We start from the raw sequence: 15,216 nt of genomic DNA, 5'->3' as shown, positions 1-15,216 counted from the left end.
CCAACACTAGAGGTCAGGCTTCTACATAGCATGTGGTCTACAGCAGCACATGCCACAAACTTACATTTATTGACCAAACTATAGACTTTATAATTAATTTTTTCTTTTCAATTTAACCCAACTTAAAATGTACACAATATACCTCAGGCAAGTAGAGGGGGCACTGAATAAAATAAGCTTATCAAAAACACAAAGTAAGAAAACTATGGACCGTTAATTAGAGGAAAGCAAAACAGATCACCAGGGATCTCTTGGGGAATCTGGACAAACTTGAGATCTCACTTCAGCACTGGAATCAATTCAATTTCTGGCAAAAGTATGGGGGTTCCCTGCAGACCACACTATTAAGCATATTCCTCAATAGAGTGTCAGAGATCACTTTAATTCTGATGAAATTAGACCAAGGATTACCCAGTAGACAATCTACATGCAGATACAATGCATGATAAAATTAACGGCGGCAACAACTTATTAGTACACCTAATCCAGATACAGAAAAAAAACCATACTTCATAAATAGCTGTTTGGTCTTTGATTTTTTTGTTTTTTTAGTTTAAAGAAAGGCAGAACCATAGGGACCTTTTATCTTGGAGTAGAAGGTAATCTGTTGCTTAAAATGTTTGGAGGGTTCACTGCAACGCAACCACCATTTCTGTTACCCACTCTGGACTTGGATTCTGCTAAGTATCAGAAGACGGACAGCACTCCCCATGAGATAGCACGGTTGCCAGACTGCTCATTCGCTTAACTGTAGTGGAGGCTCATGTCACTATCTACTATCCCCATTCACAGTGCAGCCCCCAACTAACTACCTAATTTGGTAACTGCATTGGCCTCATGCCCTAAACCTCGGCCTATCATCTCCTTTAGCTTCCCAGGACACCTTCAATACGCCTTTTAAATAGGAGAAAATACACACCAGGGATGGACTGCCTTTACTGAGCTCAACACCAACAGTGTATACCGTAGTAGTAGGCTTGCTGAGTTCTTCCAAGGTAGGAAGAATAAGCCAATAACTTACTACCATGTGGAATAGATTTCACAGTGCTTATTACTGAACATGAAAATGTGTGCAAATCAGTATTATGCCTCTATTGCAGCAGGTTCTATTTCTATTGCCATTCTCGCTACTTGCCCATTCCAGTGTTTCAGAACCTTTTCGACAAGTTACGCTTACCCATATAGCCCACATATCAGCGTGGGAAACCCTTGTTCTCAGAGGAACTTAATCAAACCAACTCCTTCAAAAGTGAACTGTGATTACCTTCTCTTCAGTGGGTCATCCACCCAGTAACAAAGTGAGTGTCAACCTACCCGTCACTCCGCCTTTCCAGCTAGCGTCAAGCATCCAATATAACGAGAGTCAGAAACCAAAGGCTTTCGACTACATTTTATCTGTGCTGGTCATAAACCCCATCTGCTGTCAATTCATGTACGGCCATATATCCCCACTGGACTGCACTGTGTGCCATCCCCCATGTTCAGCACCACATCTATTGCTCAGACGTATATGGTGGCATGCTTCATGCTCCCTGTGTATCATATGTGCTGTTAGATGGTCATTTGGAGAGAATGTCACAATATCACATGATCCTGTCCGCCTGACCATTCAGTGTCCAGGCTCTCAGCTGGTGGTCAGTTGCACTTGTGCCTACTGGAAAGGGCAGTGTCTAACCTCTTGGCTACTGGCCAGCTATTGCCATGAAAAGAGGTGCCATCAGCCCAATGTGTAGCCTCTCAGCTACTGGCCAGCTGTTGAGGACTTATTAATTCCAGACACTTTTCTTAGCTTACACTAGAGAAAGAAGAACCTTCAAATTTTCTTGGTGCTAAAGATGGGGAGCAGCGCACTGAAGGAGGGCCAGCTAGTAATCAAGAGCATATGTTATACAGAAAGGAGCAGAGACAGGCCTGGCGGGCTATAAAATACTTAAAATCTGCATTCCGCCAAATTGTTTTTTACAGGCATAGGCCAAGCCGAGAAATGATGGCAATAAAATAAACATGAGGGAACACAGAAATTACAAGGCATTGGTAACGAGGTAGGAGGGGGAAACAATTTAGCACAAACTTCAGTTTTCACCGACTGGCACAAGACATTAAACATAGAAGTGAAGCATGTAGAATACGCAAAGGGGGTTGAGACAAGAATACGCTGAGGGAAATTCGAGTATAACCATAGGGTTCATGTTTTTTTTTTTTTTTAAAAACAGCAGCATACAACCTCTGGAACATATTAATGCGTCAAAAAAGGCACAAAAGCTGCACATTATTTTGCAGTATTACCTAATTATTTAGTCATTTTCGAAATGTTAACTCAGTTATTCAGCAATCGACAAAAGAAAGGTGACCTATTTCATGATAAAAGGCCTGTTACTTCATCTGGCAGCGTTTTTAGTAACTTCTGAACCGTTTCAGCTAGAAAAAATGTTTAAATAAAATCTGCGAAGTATGCAGAAGATGATGGATTATGTAGCAAGTGGAGCAAATCCATAACTATGCAGAAAACGCTGCAGCCGCAGAATTGCTACATGGATGCAGTGAAGGTTTCTTACAGAAATAAAGGCCACATTTTCACCACCGAGAGGCTGTCACAGAAGGAAAAGGGTTTTCATTGCTCTAACCCGACAGCCCACAGTGGGGGAGATGACCTGGAAGGACTCCAAAAAAGTTTACTTTTGCTAAAATCCTAAATAAATAAAAGCATTTATAATCATGAGCTGTTTTCTAATCGGCCCAAATTCTCCTAAATAAAGATGAAAAAAATCGCTTTTTTCATCTTCCAAAACTTGTCCCTCGAGAAAGAGAAGCGTCCAAGGCCCGGCTCTGAGCGCCTTCAAATGAATGTTGAATGTTGTTGCGAAAAGGTGACGTAAGCACCAAATCCTCTTGATGGATGCGAAGACACGACTAGCGAAACCCCACATCACCCCAGCCCATCCAACCATAGGCAGGGCAGAATGGAAGCAGTGTTTACTTTCTTGTAGACTACTGCTAGGCGAAATGTGACACTCCAAAAACACACTCTGGACTTTGCAGTCAGCAATTTTTCCAGCTCCAAATGTAAAGTGGCACTTTCAATCAATTTACGAACTTTAAAAGCATGTGGCATACAAAGAAAATCTGTTAAACAACATCCAACATATTCTTCCCTTTCCACGGAGGAGCCGGACTACTGGGTTAGTCTTCGCCCTCAGGCGCAATGTTAAGGAAACTGCTAGGGAATAAATCATGTCCATTATTCAGGATGAGACCATAAGGTCCTGAGCACTAAAAGGGAATTATTGCATGTCTGCCAGACGTAGATTCCACAGCTTTGGCTAATTTGTCTGGAATGAGCTGGCCAGGGGGTGCAATAATATGGCCAGGCAAGTAGCATGTTTTACAATCTGGAACTAGTTTAGTTGGAGACATTTTGACTCTTAACTTTCAGTTATCTGTTCCTGGAAAACCTTTGTCTTCACGACCCATTTTGAAATTTAGAGGGGTACACAAAGTGGAAGGAAGCTATCATACCTCAGAAAGTACAAAGTTATCAGTCACAAACCCAATTAAAAAAAACAAAAAACTTTACAGCAGACAAGGGACGTTTCCGCAAGGCCGAGACACCACTGCACAAAATTAGGGTCAGTCGTCAACGGAAAAACACGCATTAATTTAAATGATATAGCAAGTTATCTAAGCTGCCAATGGCAAGAAACTCTCCATTGCATCTCTTGAGAAAAACTAGTTAAAATGCCATATGTAATGTCAAACACGGGGAAACTGCACAAATAAATGTTTATCATCAGCATTTGATTAACTGTATTTTGCTTTCTTGGAATCCACCTCATTCTGCTGCTTTTCTTGGCTTCAGCAGAGCGGCCATTGTCGGCCTTCTCCCATAGGGTCCATTAGTCAATGCTTTTCAGCACATTTCTCTCCGTGAGGACCTCGCCAGTGAGCGCCTTTCCACATTTGTGTTTCCAATCACTTTCGAGTTTCTGGACAGGGCCAGCAGAGCAGCGACTCCACCAGCGCGCCAGACACGCGGACAGAAGGCAGTACTGCGCATTGCCAACTTTTGGCAATTCACTTAATGCGGATTTAGGGTTCCGTTTATTCACAGCCAGCAGCTCTACGGCCACGCCTCACACTCACAGGGATACTCAGCTTTGCAAGCCTGCATCTTTTAACCACTTTACCCATCACGTTTTACCATCTATACCATCACAATTTTAAACACTGTAAAGCGCTCTCATAATGCAAGGGTCATGTTCGCGCTATATAAAACATTATAAATAAATACATTTATAATGATACTCGTGCATATTTTGGTTCTTTATGTTGTGTCGTAGTAATGCTTTGCAGTAGTACAGAAGAGGGCTCTTCGGGCACCAGGCTTAAGTAACCATTTTCTGCCTCTGCCAACAGACTGCCCACTGCAATGCAGCATGCTTCAGTGCCCAATGGGGTGAGACGGGCACTCTGATACTCCTCATAGAAACCTGGGACCACGGGTAGGTCTGTAGGGTATCTGGCCTATACTTCGGCTGACGAGTAGATCCAGATCATCAAGTTTGCCTCGGAATTGAAGTGTGGGTTGTAAACAACTCAGACAACTACATAGCAAAGGGCAGGGGTGGCAGTGGGGAACCCAAGGACATTGAGAGCCTGCTCTCGAGCCATACAATACCACGACTCACGACTGGCTCTTGTTCCCACTGTGGGTTAGTGTTACGGTCGTAGACATAGGAGTAGCAACCCACCTGCCGTCTTGGAGGCGAGATAATAACATGCTAAAGTTTAATAAGCATAGAGATAGTCCATTTGTTTTGTTACCACAAATGAGAGAAAAATAACTGATCAATATCTACACCCCCTGAGAATACAACACAGACATCCTTTTTTGTCACATAGGCTGCGGTGGGGCCATTAAAATGAACAATAAAGGATAAAACAGAATGCCCCTCCCTCCTGCTTGCAGCTGACTGATCTAAATTATACACTCTGCTGCAACCGCAATTGCAAAACCAAAAGGCCAGAAAACAACAAGTAGCATGAAAATGCTCCATTTTCCAAAAGCAACCAAGAAAGAGGTCTAGCACCACAAACATTCTGAAGGCAAGGATGGAGCACATGATCAAACTTTGGAGGGCAGTATGGAAGTCCAGGGCATCAGAGGAGACATTCATCTGTTTACTGACTTGTTCAAGAAAGAAATGGACTTTCCAAGACATAATTTATTCAAAGGGTTAAAAGATCTGCACCACTCATTCCACAAGTTGAGAATAGTGCGGAGGAAATGGAAGTAGCCATTGCATAAGGGGCCCACAAAAAGTGAACTGGAAATTAGAGTAGAAAAACTTGAGAAAAAGCGCTCTGTTTGACTGCGAGAGAGAGCCCAGAGAGAGCAACTACTCTTCCCTTCCCACTACAAGGGCCAGAATCCCTCAGGGCAGGGATGACGTTTTACAGAGGTCAACGTACGCGATCCAGCAACTCGGACAGAAAAGCACCTACTTTTCCTGTTTCCTCACAGACCAGCCCCCGTCCTGGAGATCTCGTACAGCAACACCAAACAGCGGAGAAGAGGGGAGGAGCTGACCCCGGAAGTGAAGCGCCCGGGGAGGTGAAAACACGGCCCGTCCAGGAAGGGTCGTCGTCGTTGAGAGAAAGCGGAGCCCGAATAGAGAAGACGTGCGCGGAGGAGTTGCAAAGTAGCCGAGAGGAGAAGGAGCACGCTGACTGCGACCAGAGCGGAAGCGAGGACAACGAAGCAGACGACCGCTGGACGGAGGAGTGGTGGAGTCCTCCGGAGGATGCTGAGGAGCGGCCGCAACTCCGGGGGAGAGTTGCGGCGGGGCCGGTGAGTACCGCTGTGCAAGGGAACGTCGGGGAAGCTGTCACTCCGGGAGGCGGGAGGGGGGCGTGTACCGAAGTCACCGGAGGAGAGAGGCATTCGTAGTTATAGAAGCCAGGGTGACATCTAGTATGTAGAGTCCAGACCCAAGTTATTAACACCCCGTTTTCCGGACCATAGTGAAACTGTACCTGGCAGCGTAGCAATCCTGGAAAGCACACTTCCCTAGTGTCTAACTCACCGTTAACACAGTCTCCAACCCCCTCACTATTCCCGCGACCCCTCACTATCCCCGATTGTGCACAGAAAACTACCGAAACACCGGGTGTTGGTGACGGCAGCGCCTAAAGCCATTTTTTTCACACAAGAACTCACAAACGGCCACTATTGTTTTTTTTTCTTTCCTCTGAGCCTCCGGTCACAACACCACGACGGACGGAGCGAAGGAACTCTATCAGGCCACCGGCCATACAGGCGAAGAGACCCAGACCACCACCCCGCCTTCTCCCGTCGAGGACCCCAACAGGACAGAGGAAGCAATTTCTGATACTTTGTACATCCCGTTTGTGCCACCTGAAAATAAAGCCACTCCTGTCAGACACTATATAAAGCCTCCGCGTCTGTATTTCCGACCCCGTCTCCCACATTGACATGATCGATGATGATGTTGAAAATATATCCTGACGAAATAACCTGCATATCAGGGGAATACCTGAAACCATGGCAAATCACGAACTGGGAGATTATGTACAAGGACTGTTTAGAGCTTTACTTATCAAGCTCAATAGACATCTCCTCTGGGTTAAGTCACAGAGCTTACTGTGCTTACCAAACTAAACAAAAAGCTCACACTAGACATGCTTATTCATTTTTTCAAGGTCTATGACGAGATCCTGAAAGCAGCCCAAAAGCCTGCTCTGATAGTTAACAGGGGTTCTAGAATCTTTCATTTTCAAGATATATCGGCCTTGACTGGAAAAATGCAGATCACTCAAGGTTGCAACAGATCCTTTGAGAGCTAAGCAAGATTGTATAAATGAGACTTTTATTATAGATTACTGTTAACACTCAAGGGGCAACTAATCTCAATATCTACTAGAGACTAAGCAATTCGACTCTTTGGCTAAGAACCGGATCAAGATAAGACAGAAGACTCGACCAGTGGAAAAAGACCAGCTTAGCAGTGACAAAGGTCTAGAAAGTAAAAAGAAAAGCCAAAAATAAAAACAAACAGTCAAAAGGGCCTTTTGGAAAGTGAAGCGGTATCACATATCCCACAAAAGACCATCTCAGAAGATTGCAGACTGTCTGGAATAGAAACCAACATTTCGAGAACATGAGAGGAACCTTAACTGTTGTTCTACCAAAAGGATAGTCAACAGGTATTTGATATTCCTAGAATTGTATCACCATCTGTGACAAACAATGTTTATCACCCGCTACAGGGGGCACAAGCTCTCTACACAATGTGGGCAGGAGATCTTGTTTCTTCAATGAATCATCAGGAAATGGACCAATAGACATGAGTAATGTTACCGGGGATCCCCTGGATTACATAGCCGAGGAGCTAGCCTTACTACACCAGATGAGATGGACGTTATTTGCACATATTCAATGGTTATATAATCCTCTTTTTAACCCAGGATAGGTATGTAGTAATACAATCATTTTAGGGGCCTGGTTTATGTAGTTACTTTGGTTGAATCATTTGTTTATTAGTTATTAATAATATCTTGTGGGATGAATAGCAACAACGGGAGATAGAATGAGCAGGTTTATGTCTTGTACAGAGATGTGAGATGCAATGGTAGTGTAATTACTAAATTATGTGATTAGTCAGGTGACTTACAGAAAACAAGCATTTACAATGCAATAGGTCTCGCAATTACATTGTTTTGAGCTATTGGCATTGAAAATGTTTTGGTTTTTTTTCCTTCGTGAAGCATTAATCAAGTAATGGCATTGTAAATGACAAGGTCTTTTACCCCCTGTTGACCCCCGCATACAGACATACATAGAAACCGCACTACAAACTGGCACACATGCATGCACATGCTGAAACACCCCGTGAGACAGACACTAATACATAGAGGCGCACGGGTGCACTGAAGCACGTGATCACACATGCAGGCACACTGAGTCACAGGCAAACTGAAGCTTTGGGTCTGAATGGCCCCGTTCAAACCTGGCTGAAGCCTAGTTTCGCTCCAGACATGACAGTCTACTTCTGGAAAATGCGAGTTATAGAAGTATTTAAAAAGAAACCTGTAAGTATTTAAAAAACCAAAAATTACTATTCCAACTCCAACGCTTTCTCTAAGGTAAGTCGTTGTAAAGACGTGTTTGGAAACGGAATGCGTTGTAAAGACACATTCATTTGTCGGACCACGTTATTAGGGCAGGTGTTATTAATGCCTGCATTGTTCCGGCTTCCGTGGAAGGATAGAACAGGAAAAAAGGTTTGTATTTATATAGCGCTTGCTACCCCTGATGGGGTTTGAAGTGTTTTTTTTGGTGAGTAGAACACTACTCTGGAACCCATAAGGATTAGTGTTGAATTAATTATATGTCATGGAGCGGAGTGGTAATGTGTGGAGATAAATTTGATGAATTTTATGTGGCATGTAGTGGTATGATGTGGAGTTCAATTGAGTTGTATGGAATTATGGGATGTTGAAATGTATTGTGTGCATTTGTGTGTTGTGGGATTGCATGGCAGTTATTTGTGTGGTGATGTTGAATTATGTGGAGTTGAATGCTTGTTGTTTTCATAAGCCAGCAGAGTGTGGGATGCAGTCTTAATCAGCTGGCTATATTGTCCAGTGATCTCGGTGGGCCTTAGATTGCTTTTGACGTGGAATGGGCTTGCGAAAAAACGTGATAAATTTATTAACTGTGAACACCCTGTTTGTGAGCCGAAAACAGACATGTGAAAAACATTCTGCCAAAGGTTAGCAGCTTAACCCAGGGTATTAGTGTGTTTCAGATGAGCAGCAGTTGCATTATAAAAAGGACATTTTTTGTAGGCACAAAAAACGCCGTACACACGCACACCAGGTACACAGGCATATACAGATGTACAAGGTACACACATATACACAATGTACACCAACTGAATGCACATATATTACATATGTACCCACAGAAGAAGCACATAATGTCCCCACACACAAATACACACCAAAACAGTGCAGCTAGAAGCAGCAGCCGCAGGGCACTGCAGTTTCCAGAAGGGGGTGTGTGTGTGGGGAGCTGGTTCAGAAGCTCTGCACGCGCCGTCGTGCTGCCAGTCAATTTTATATAGCGTGAACTTAACCTAAAGATATTACAACGCTCCATATTAAAACCAGTTATATCATATGAAAACCAGTTGTATTACAGAAGGACATTTTGTTGGCACGTGGAGATGAAGTGAGTTTGTTAACACCACAAAATGTTTAACTTTGCAGCAAGAATTAAAGCTCCAAATTAGTATAGCGCCTTCAAAGGATCAAAACACAGAGGCGCTCAGTGCCATATTATCATAACAAAAAAGCAGCACATGTTCTAGCCAAGAATAAAGCCGCACACGAAACAGACAGAGCCTTTGATTCATGATCCTTATTTTAACAGGGTTGTCTCCTTCCTGGAGCACCCATAAAACACCTTGGAAGTAGTGTGAACACTTGCAAGAAACTGTGCTATAGAACACCAAAAGGCTGACTTTCACAGAGCAATAAACTAAACCCTCCTTCTCCACCTTTTTGGTACAATTGCGTTTTTAGGTCTCTCCTGGCGTAGGCTGCGCGCATGCACAGTCTCGCTGGCGAGATTGAATGATATGGGGATTTTTTTAGTAAAGGGTATTAAGCCCCGCCCCTCTTTCCCATTGGCTGGCGTCACCGTTTATGCTAAACGGTGGCCAGCCATTGGGAAAGAGGTCTGTGTGACGTACTCTTTTCTCTCTTTCTGCTGTCCGACTTGGACTGACTGCCCTGACTTACTGCTGGCATAAAAGGTTTCTTATCTTTATGGGGCCAAACACATGGCCCCATAAAGATAAGAAACCTTTTAGCAGGCGAGGCCTGGGACGGCAGAAAAAGGGAGAAAAAAAACGTCATGGCGTGCGCTTGTTTAAACATTTGTGTAGCCATGAAACGCGCAATAAACACACATAAGGTACACACCAATATACAGAGTACTCACACGCACAATCCGTACACCAACTGAATGCACACTTATTACATATGTAACCAGATAATATGCACAATGTTTTGCCCCACACACGAAAATTCACAAATACACAATGCAACCAGCAGCAGCAACGGGGTGCTACAGTTTATAAGCAGGGCCTGCGTGTAGGGAGCTAGCTTTGAAGCTCAGCACATGCCACTGTGCTGCATGTCAATTTTATATAGCTTGAACTTAACCTAAAGATAATAAGCACTTCATATCAAAACTTGTATAGCGTTTTATATAAAAACTAGTTGTTTTACAAAAGGAATTTTTTTGCACGTGGAAAACATTGTGCTGAAGAACGGGGTTACAAACTTCAAAGCTCTACAAGCGCCGCATGTACATTTTATATAGCGTGAACTTAGCCTAAATATATTACAACGCTTCATATGAAAAACAATTGGATAGCGCTATATATAAAAAATAGTTGTAGTCCAAAAGGATGTGTTTCAACTATTACATTGATTTGCAAAGCAAATGAGATTGTGCCTGCCTGCAGGTGTTAAGTGAGGCACATGCGAATTTCAGTAGAACTCGATTGCAGACACACACAACAGAAAATCACCTACTCAAAAGGTAGTACCCTCATGCTTTCAGACTTCTATTGGTGGCTGCCTTTAAAACAGCAATATGGAGTAAAATAGATAGGGCCCGAAAAGCTTGGCTCTTGTCTGTTTTAGCTCGCCAGCAAAAATGGGAAACCAGAGCCTGGCATTCAGACAGGCACACGCATTGCACGGCTTATATATATCTCAACGCGCACCCAGGAGACGAAAGTGTTAAACACAAGCCACGAACAGTTTACAATTACCGCATGTTTACATGGACGCAAAGCTGCCGAAATAAGAGGCGAGATGAGATTGAGAAAGTTGAAAAACCACAGCTCCTCCGCGCCTCATTGTAGAGTGCGTGGGGGCGTTGCGCGCTTGCAATTAATTTCAAATTTCACCAGGGGTGAAATCCATGCAGATACGCCAGCAGGAATACAAACCCACCCCAGTCAGAGGGGCACTACGTGAGCGTGCGCGCGCCTGGCGGCGTCAAGCCGCACAGCTTCCGGGTTGCAGTTGTTTTGAGTGTCAGCCAGAGGTGGCTGCGCTTAATTGCAGGTCCGGGAGATAAGGCTCTGCACTACGATTTGCAGATCGCGTGAAAGCAAGCTCAAACTCCAATTAGCGGGAATTACAACAGACACAGCCAGATACAGATAAAATTCTGTTCGATGTTTCTCATTCATAACCAGAGGCGCCTACTTACTATATGCATTATCTATCTCTTCATTATTTCAACAGTACCAACAAGAAGAAAGACGCCGATAGAAAAACAACCACACTAATGTGTTAAATCACTGCTCTGAAACGGCAGATCAGTTAAATGACAAAAATTAAGACCCCAGTCTAATACACGGCTTTACCGAATAGATAATACACACCACCATCACAAACACATTACTAATTGATGATCGAGTATTCATACTTTATCAAAATGTAAAACTATAATCAGTTGAACAGCAACAATTTTAGAGCATGTTACCGAACAATCTTGCATTTCCCAGCTCTAGCACAAGAAATTAATAACACAGCTTTCTTTATTTGAGTTCCCATACATTGCAGCAAGAGGTGCAGAAGACAAGGGTAAAGGTGACATCTGTGGGTGAGCAGGGAACAGTTACAGCAAAAACATGCTGAAAGACACACCGCGTGCCCATGTGCTGTCGGGCCCAAGCTGATGCAGACGCCGTGAGTGTGCACATCGGCTGGCCGGGCGCGCACATGTTTTGTCTCCCTTCGTGCACCAAACCGACAACAATAGTCTCGCCAAAGCGAAGCACCGCATGTGCTGCGTTCGCTAGGCGAGACCTAAAAACTCCAACTGGGATACATGAGTGAGGCAGGCAACACTTAAGTTCTTAACACTTTATACACAAGAAGGGCTTAATTTCCCTGCAGAAAAAAAGCACACCTGTGTTCGCTCCTCATGAAGAAGCAGACCTAGATTTGTTTCCAGAAACATGCCTTCTTTCCGCCGATGCCAAACATGTGAAATCTCGATACTATGCCAGACAATTTCATTCCAGCTCAATCTAGTTCAAGGTAGCCAAACTGATTAGGACAAGAATTCCTTTTCATATGGTTTCCACATATCAACATAAAGAAGGCAGAGTAATAGGATTGCATGGAACTGTCTACAAACAGGCCTAAATGACAGTGTCCATTTAGGGCCGCAACAATGACGAAGAGGGTTATTAATAGGAAGCTGTTAACAATTATTGTCAATTTTGCATCTGTTATAATGGGTGGTGACTATAATGTGGCACTGGAGGCCACTTTAGATCAGCCTTTTCTTTAAAGGCAAACCACAAGCAATCCTCCCTTATTAGCAACAGGTATAGAGGACTGGAATCTTACAGATATATGGCATGCAGCACACCCAGGCAAGAGAGATTATACTTTCTATTTCGATGTACATCAATCTCCCTCGAGAAAAGAATCTTTTCGAATGTTAATCAGACTCTCAAATATAGTAGGAGTATTTGTAGAGAGCTGGCCTCACCCAGGAGGACAGCAAGGAGCTAGATATACTGTCTTGCAAAGTCGGAGGCCTCGGTCAAGAGCCATGTCTTCATTCCTTGAGTTTTAAAAGAAACTGAAGAGGTGGCTCCAATGTGCAGAGAGAAGTCATTTCAGACCTTTGATGTGAGGTACACAAAAGCACAGCCACCACCTCTATGGATGAGAAGGATGTGTGAGAGCCAGAGGCCTGCCAAGATGAGGTGTCTGGTGGGGTGTGGAAATTGATGCAGCTGTTTAGGTAAGAGAGACCTCGACTGTGCAAGACTTTGTACGTGTGACTGAGGAGTTTGAAGAGTGTGAGTTTGTGGCCAGGGAGCCACTAGAGGTCTTTGAGGTGTGAAGTGATGTGAGTATTGGGAGGGAGTGTTTGGGGAAGAAGGGAAGGGAGACCGGAGTGTTTAGTCTAGCTGCTGCCTTTTGTATGACCTGGAGTCTTCTGGTCAGTTGGGTGATGATGCTAACATACTGTGCGTTGCTCTAGTTCAGTTGGTGGTGGTGATCACCTCTGTGATGGCTCTACATGTGCTGATTGAAAGACTTTTTTGAAGCTGGTTTGGGTGCAGAAACAGGAGGAGGCGACTAAGTTGACTTGGCTGGTTGTCGAAAGTTGGTTGACCACCCCTGTTACCCAGGTTCTTCGCTTTATTGCAATTGTTTTTCATCCAGCTGGAGACTTTGAACATGCAGGAGGTGAAGTTGGCCTGGGTGTTGGAAGTTTCATCTGCAAAAGAAGAGATGAGCAGGGTGTTCTCAGCATAGGAGATGATGTTGATTCTGTGGAATCAGATGATAGTGGTGAGCGGAGTCATCTAGGCACTGAACAATGTGGGACTGAGAGACGATCCTTGGGATACTCCGCAGATGAGGTTTGCGGTGTCCGAAGTGTTGGGGGGCCAGGATTGTAAGAGAGTAGAATCTGCTTCTTATGGTTACCCCCACTTTTTGCTGATGTTTCACTGTTTTTTGACTTTAGTCTGGCTGGGGCCCTGCTATTCAGGGCCCCAGCCTAGCTGCTTTCTCTCTAAATTGATTCAATGTACACCACAGATTGGATTCTGGGGAGCCCTTATAAGTCCCTAGTATATGGTATACTATGTACCCAGGGCATAGGTACCCCAGAGGCCTACCAGGGGCTGCAGCATGTATGATGCCACCCCTGGGAAGCCCTCCAAAAGGACACCACAGGTCTGCTACTGCATCCTGAGTAAGGTGGTGCATGCACCCCTTACTGAGATATAGGTTCTCTATATCTCACCCTATCACTACACATGTAAACCTATCAGTCACCCCTATGGCAGGCCTCATCAATCCTGAAGGCAGGGTGCTTGGTTTTATTTGAGAGGGTGCCCATGCATGAACAGAGCCCCTCTGCAGCCTTCGGAATCTATTCTCCGGGGTTGTCTGTGATGCAGCCTGACCATATACTATTAAGTGCATTATAACCTCGCGGCAAATGCTAACTTTGGGATGGCTGCACGGAAACATGTCGTGTTTGGTGTCAAACACCTTGGAATCATACCCCCACACCAGTAACTGGTGTGGGAGTATGATCCCACCCTTCTAGAGGGAGAGACACGACAGCACCGGTATACCCAGTACCAGCTAACAGAGCCCTGGCATCACAAAATGGATGCTACCAGCCAGAGACACGAGTCTGGCCTCCTGCTGCTGACCGAAACTCCGGCAGGGAAGGCCTGGACAATAGGTTTCCTGTCACAGGGAGGTGTTATCACCTCCCAGACAGGCCTTAGTGGATTAGGGCTGGGTGGGTGCACTCCAGGAGTGCTTTGAAGTCTGCACTGGGGGCACATTTGGTGTCCCTGTGCATACTTCAGCTCAAACCGGTTGCAGGGGCTACCAGCCCCTGCTCTGGCGCGAAACTGGACAAAGGAAATGGGTGTGGCCACCCCTCTTACCTGACCCTCCCATAGGTGGGTCCCCAGAGTAGGTCCAACCCCTTCCTTGGGTATAAGAAAGGAACCCCTGGCTACAGGACTTTAGATTACACCTGGACGAAACTCTGATACAGAAATCCCGGAACTTCGACGATCTACACAACTAGATAACTGAAGAATCTCCCTTGGAGTAAAGGAGTTACTGGAATCAAGCTATCCTGGCTGGAGGGGTAAAACCCCGAAACCGGTTCTAAGAAGCTTGGTTCCAGTCCAGGGAGGACCTGGCTTGGCAGTTCTGTCTGGACTGTTCCCATGAGGCACAGGGTCAAGACTGATTTGCATATGGCTGGGTTCAAACTGGAATGGCATGGTGAGCAAAAAAACGATGGATTTAGGCCCAGATCTCTGTATTGGGGCGAATGTATGACATTGTTCTGCATTCTGTCCATCAACTGTTGTTTTTGCATTTGTAAAGGAGTTACTCCCCTGCTTGGCAGGCACCAAAGACGCATCTGTCCGGTCTGCATCTCCGAATCTCCCGCCGGACGCCAAAGAATTTTCAACACAGGAGGTGGGTTTCCAGACTTCCTAGAGGCTGACCCGAGTCCCCAGCAAAGCTGAGACCCGTAGCCCTCGTGGGTACCGTGGAACCAGAACCCGTGGACACCGTGCACATTTGCTAGTGCATCAG

At 44.8% G+C, this 15,216-nt stretch overlaps 2 protein-coding genes across 8 annotated transcripts in view; one reads left to right on the top strand and one right to left on the bottom strand.

Annotated features, from left to right (window-relative positions):
• LOC146833760 (uncharacterized) overlaps positions 1 to 13,535 on the top strand; it is a 72,332-nt gene extending 58,797 nt beyond the window's left edge. The window contains exons 3-4 of the mRNA XM_085600210.1: positions 553 to 599; positions 13,297 to 13,535. Coding sequence (XP_085456336.1) covers positions 553 to 599; positions 13,297 to 13,535 — 286 coding nt within the window. The remainder of the gene's footprint in view (positions 1 to 552; positions 600 to 13,296) is intronic.
• RALGPS2 (Ral GEF with PH domain and SH3 binding motif 2) overlaps positions 1 to 15,216 on the bottom strand; it is a 983,056-nt gene that overhangs the window by 618,715 nt on the left and 349,125 nt on the right. The gene's annotated exons all lie outside the window — the stretch shown is intronic.

The sequence above is a fragment of the Triturus cristatus genome, chromosome 4_2, assembly GCF_964204655.1.
Source record: "Triturus cristatus chromosome 4_2, aTriCri1.1, whole genome shotgun sequence".
In the NCBI taxonomy this organism is placed as follows: Eukaryota; Metazoa; Chordata; class Amphibia; order Caudata; family Salamandridae; genus Triturus; species Triturus cristatus.
This window is presented reverse-complemented; position numbering and strand designations above follow the sequence as displayed.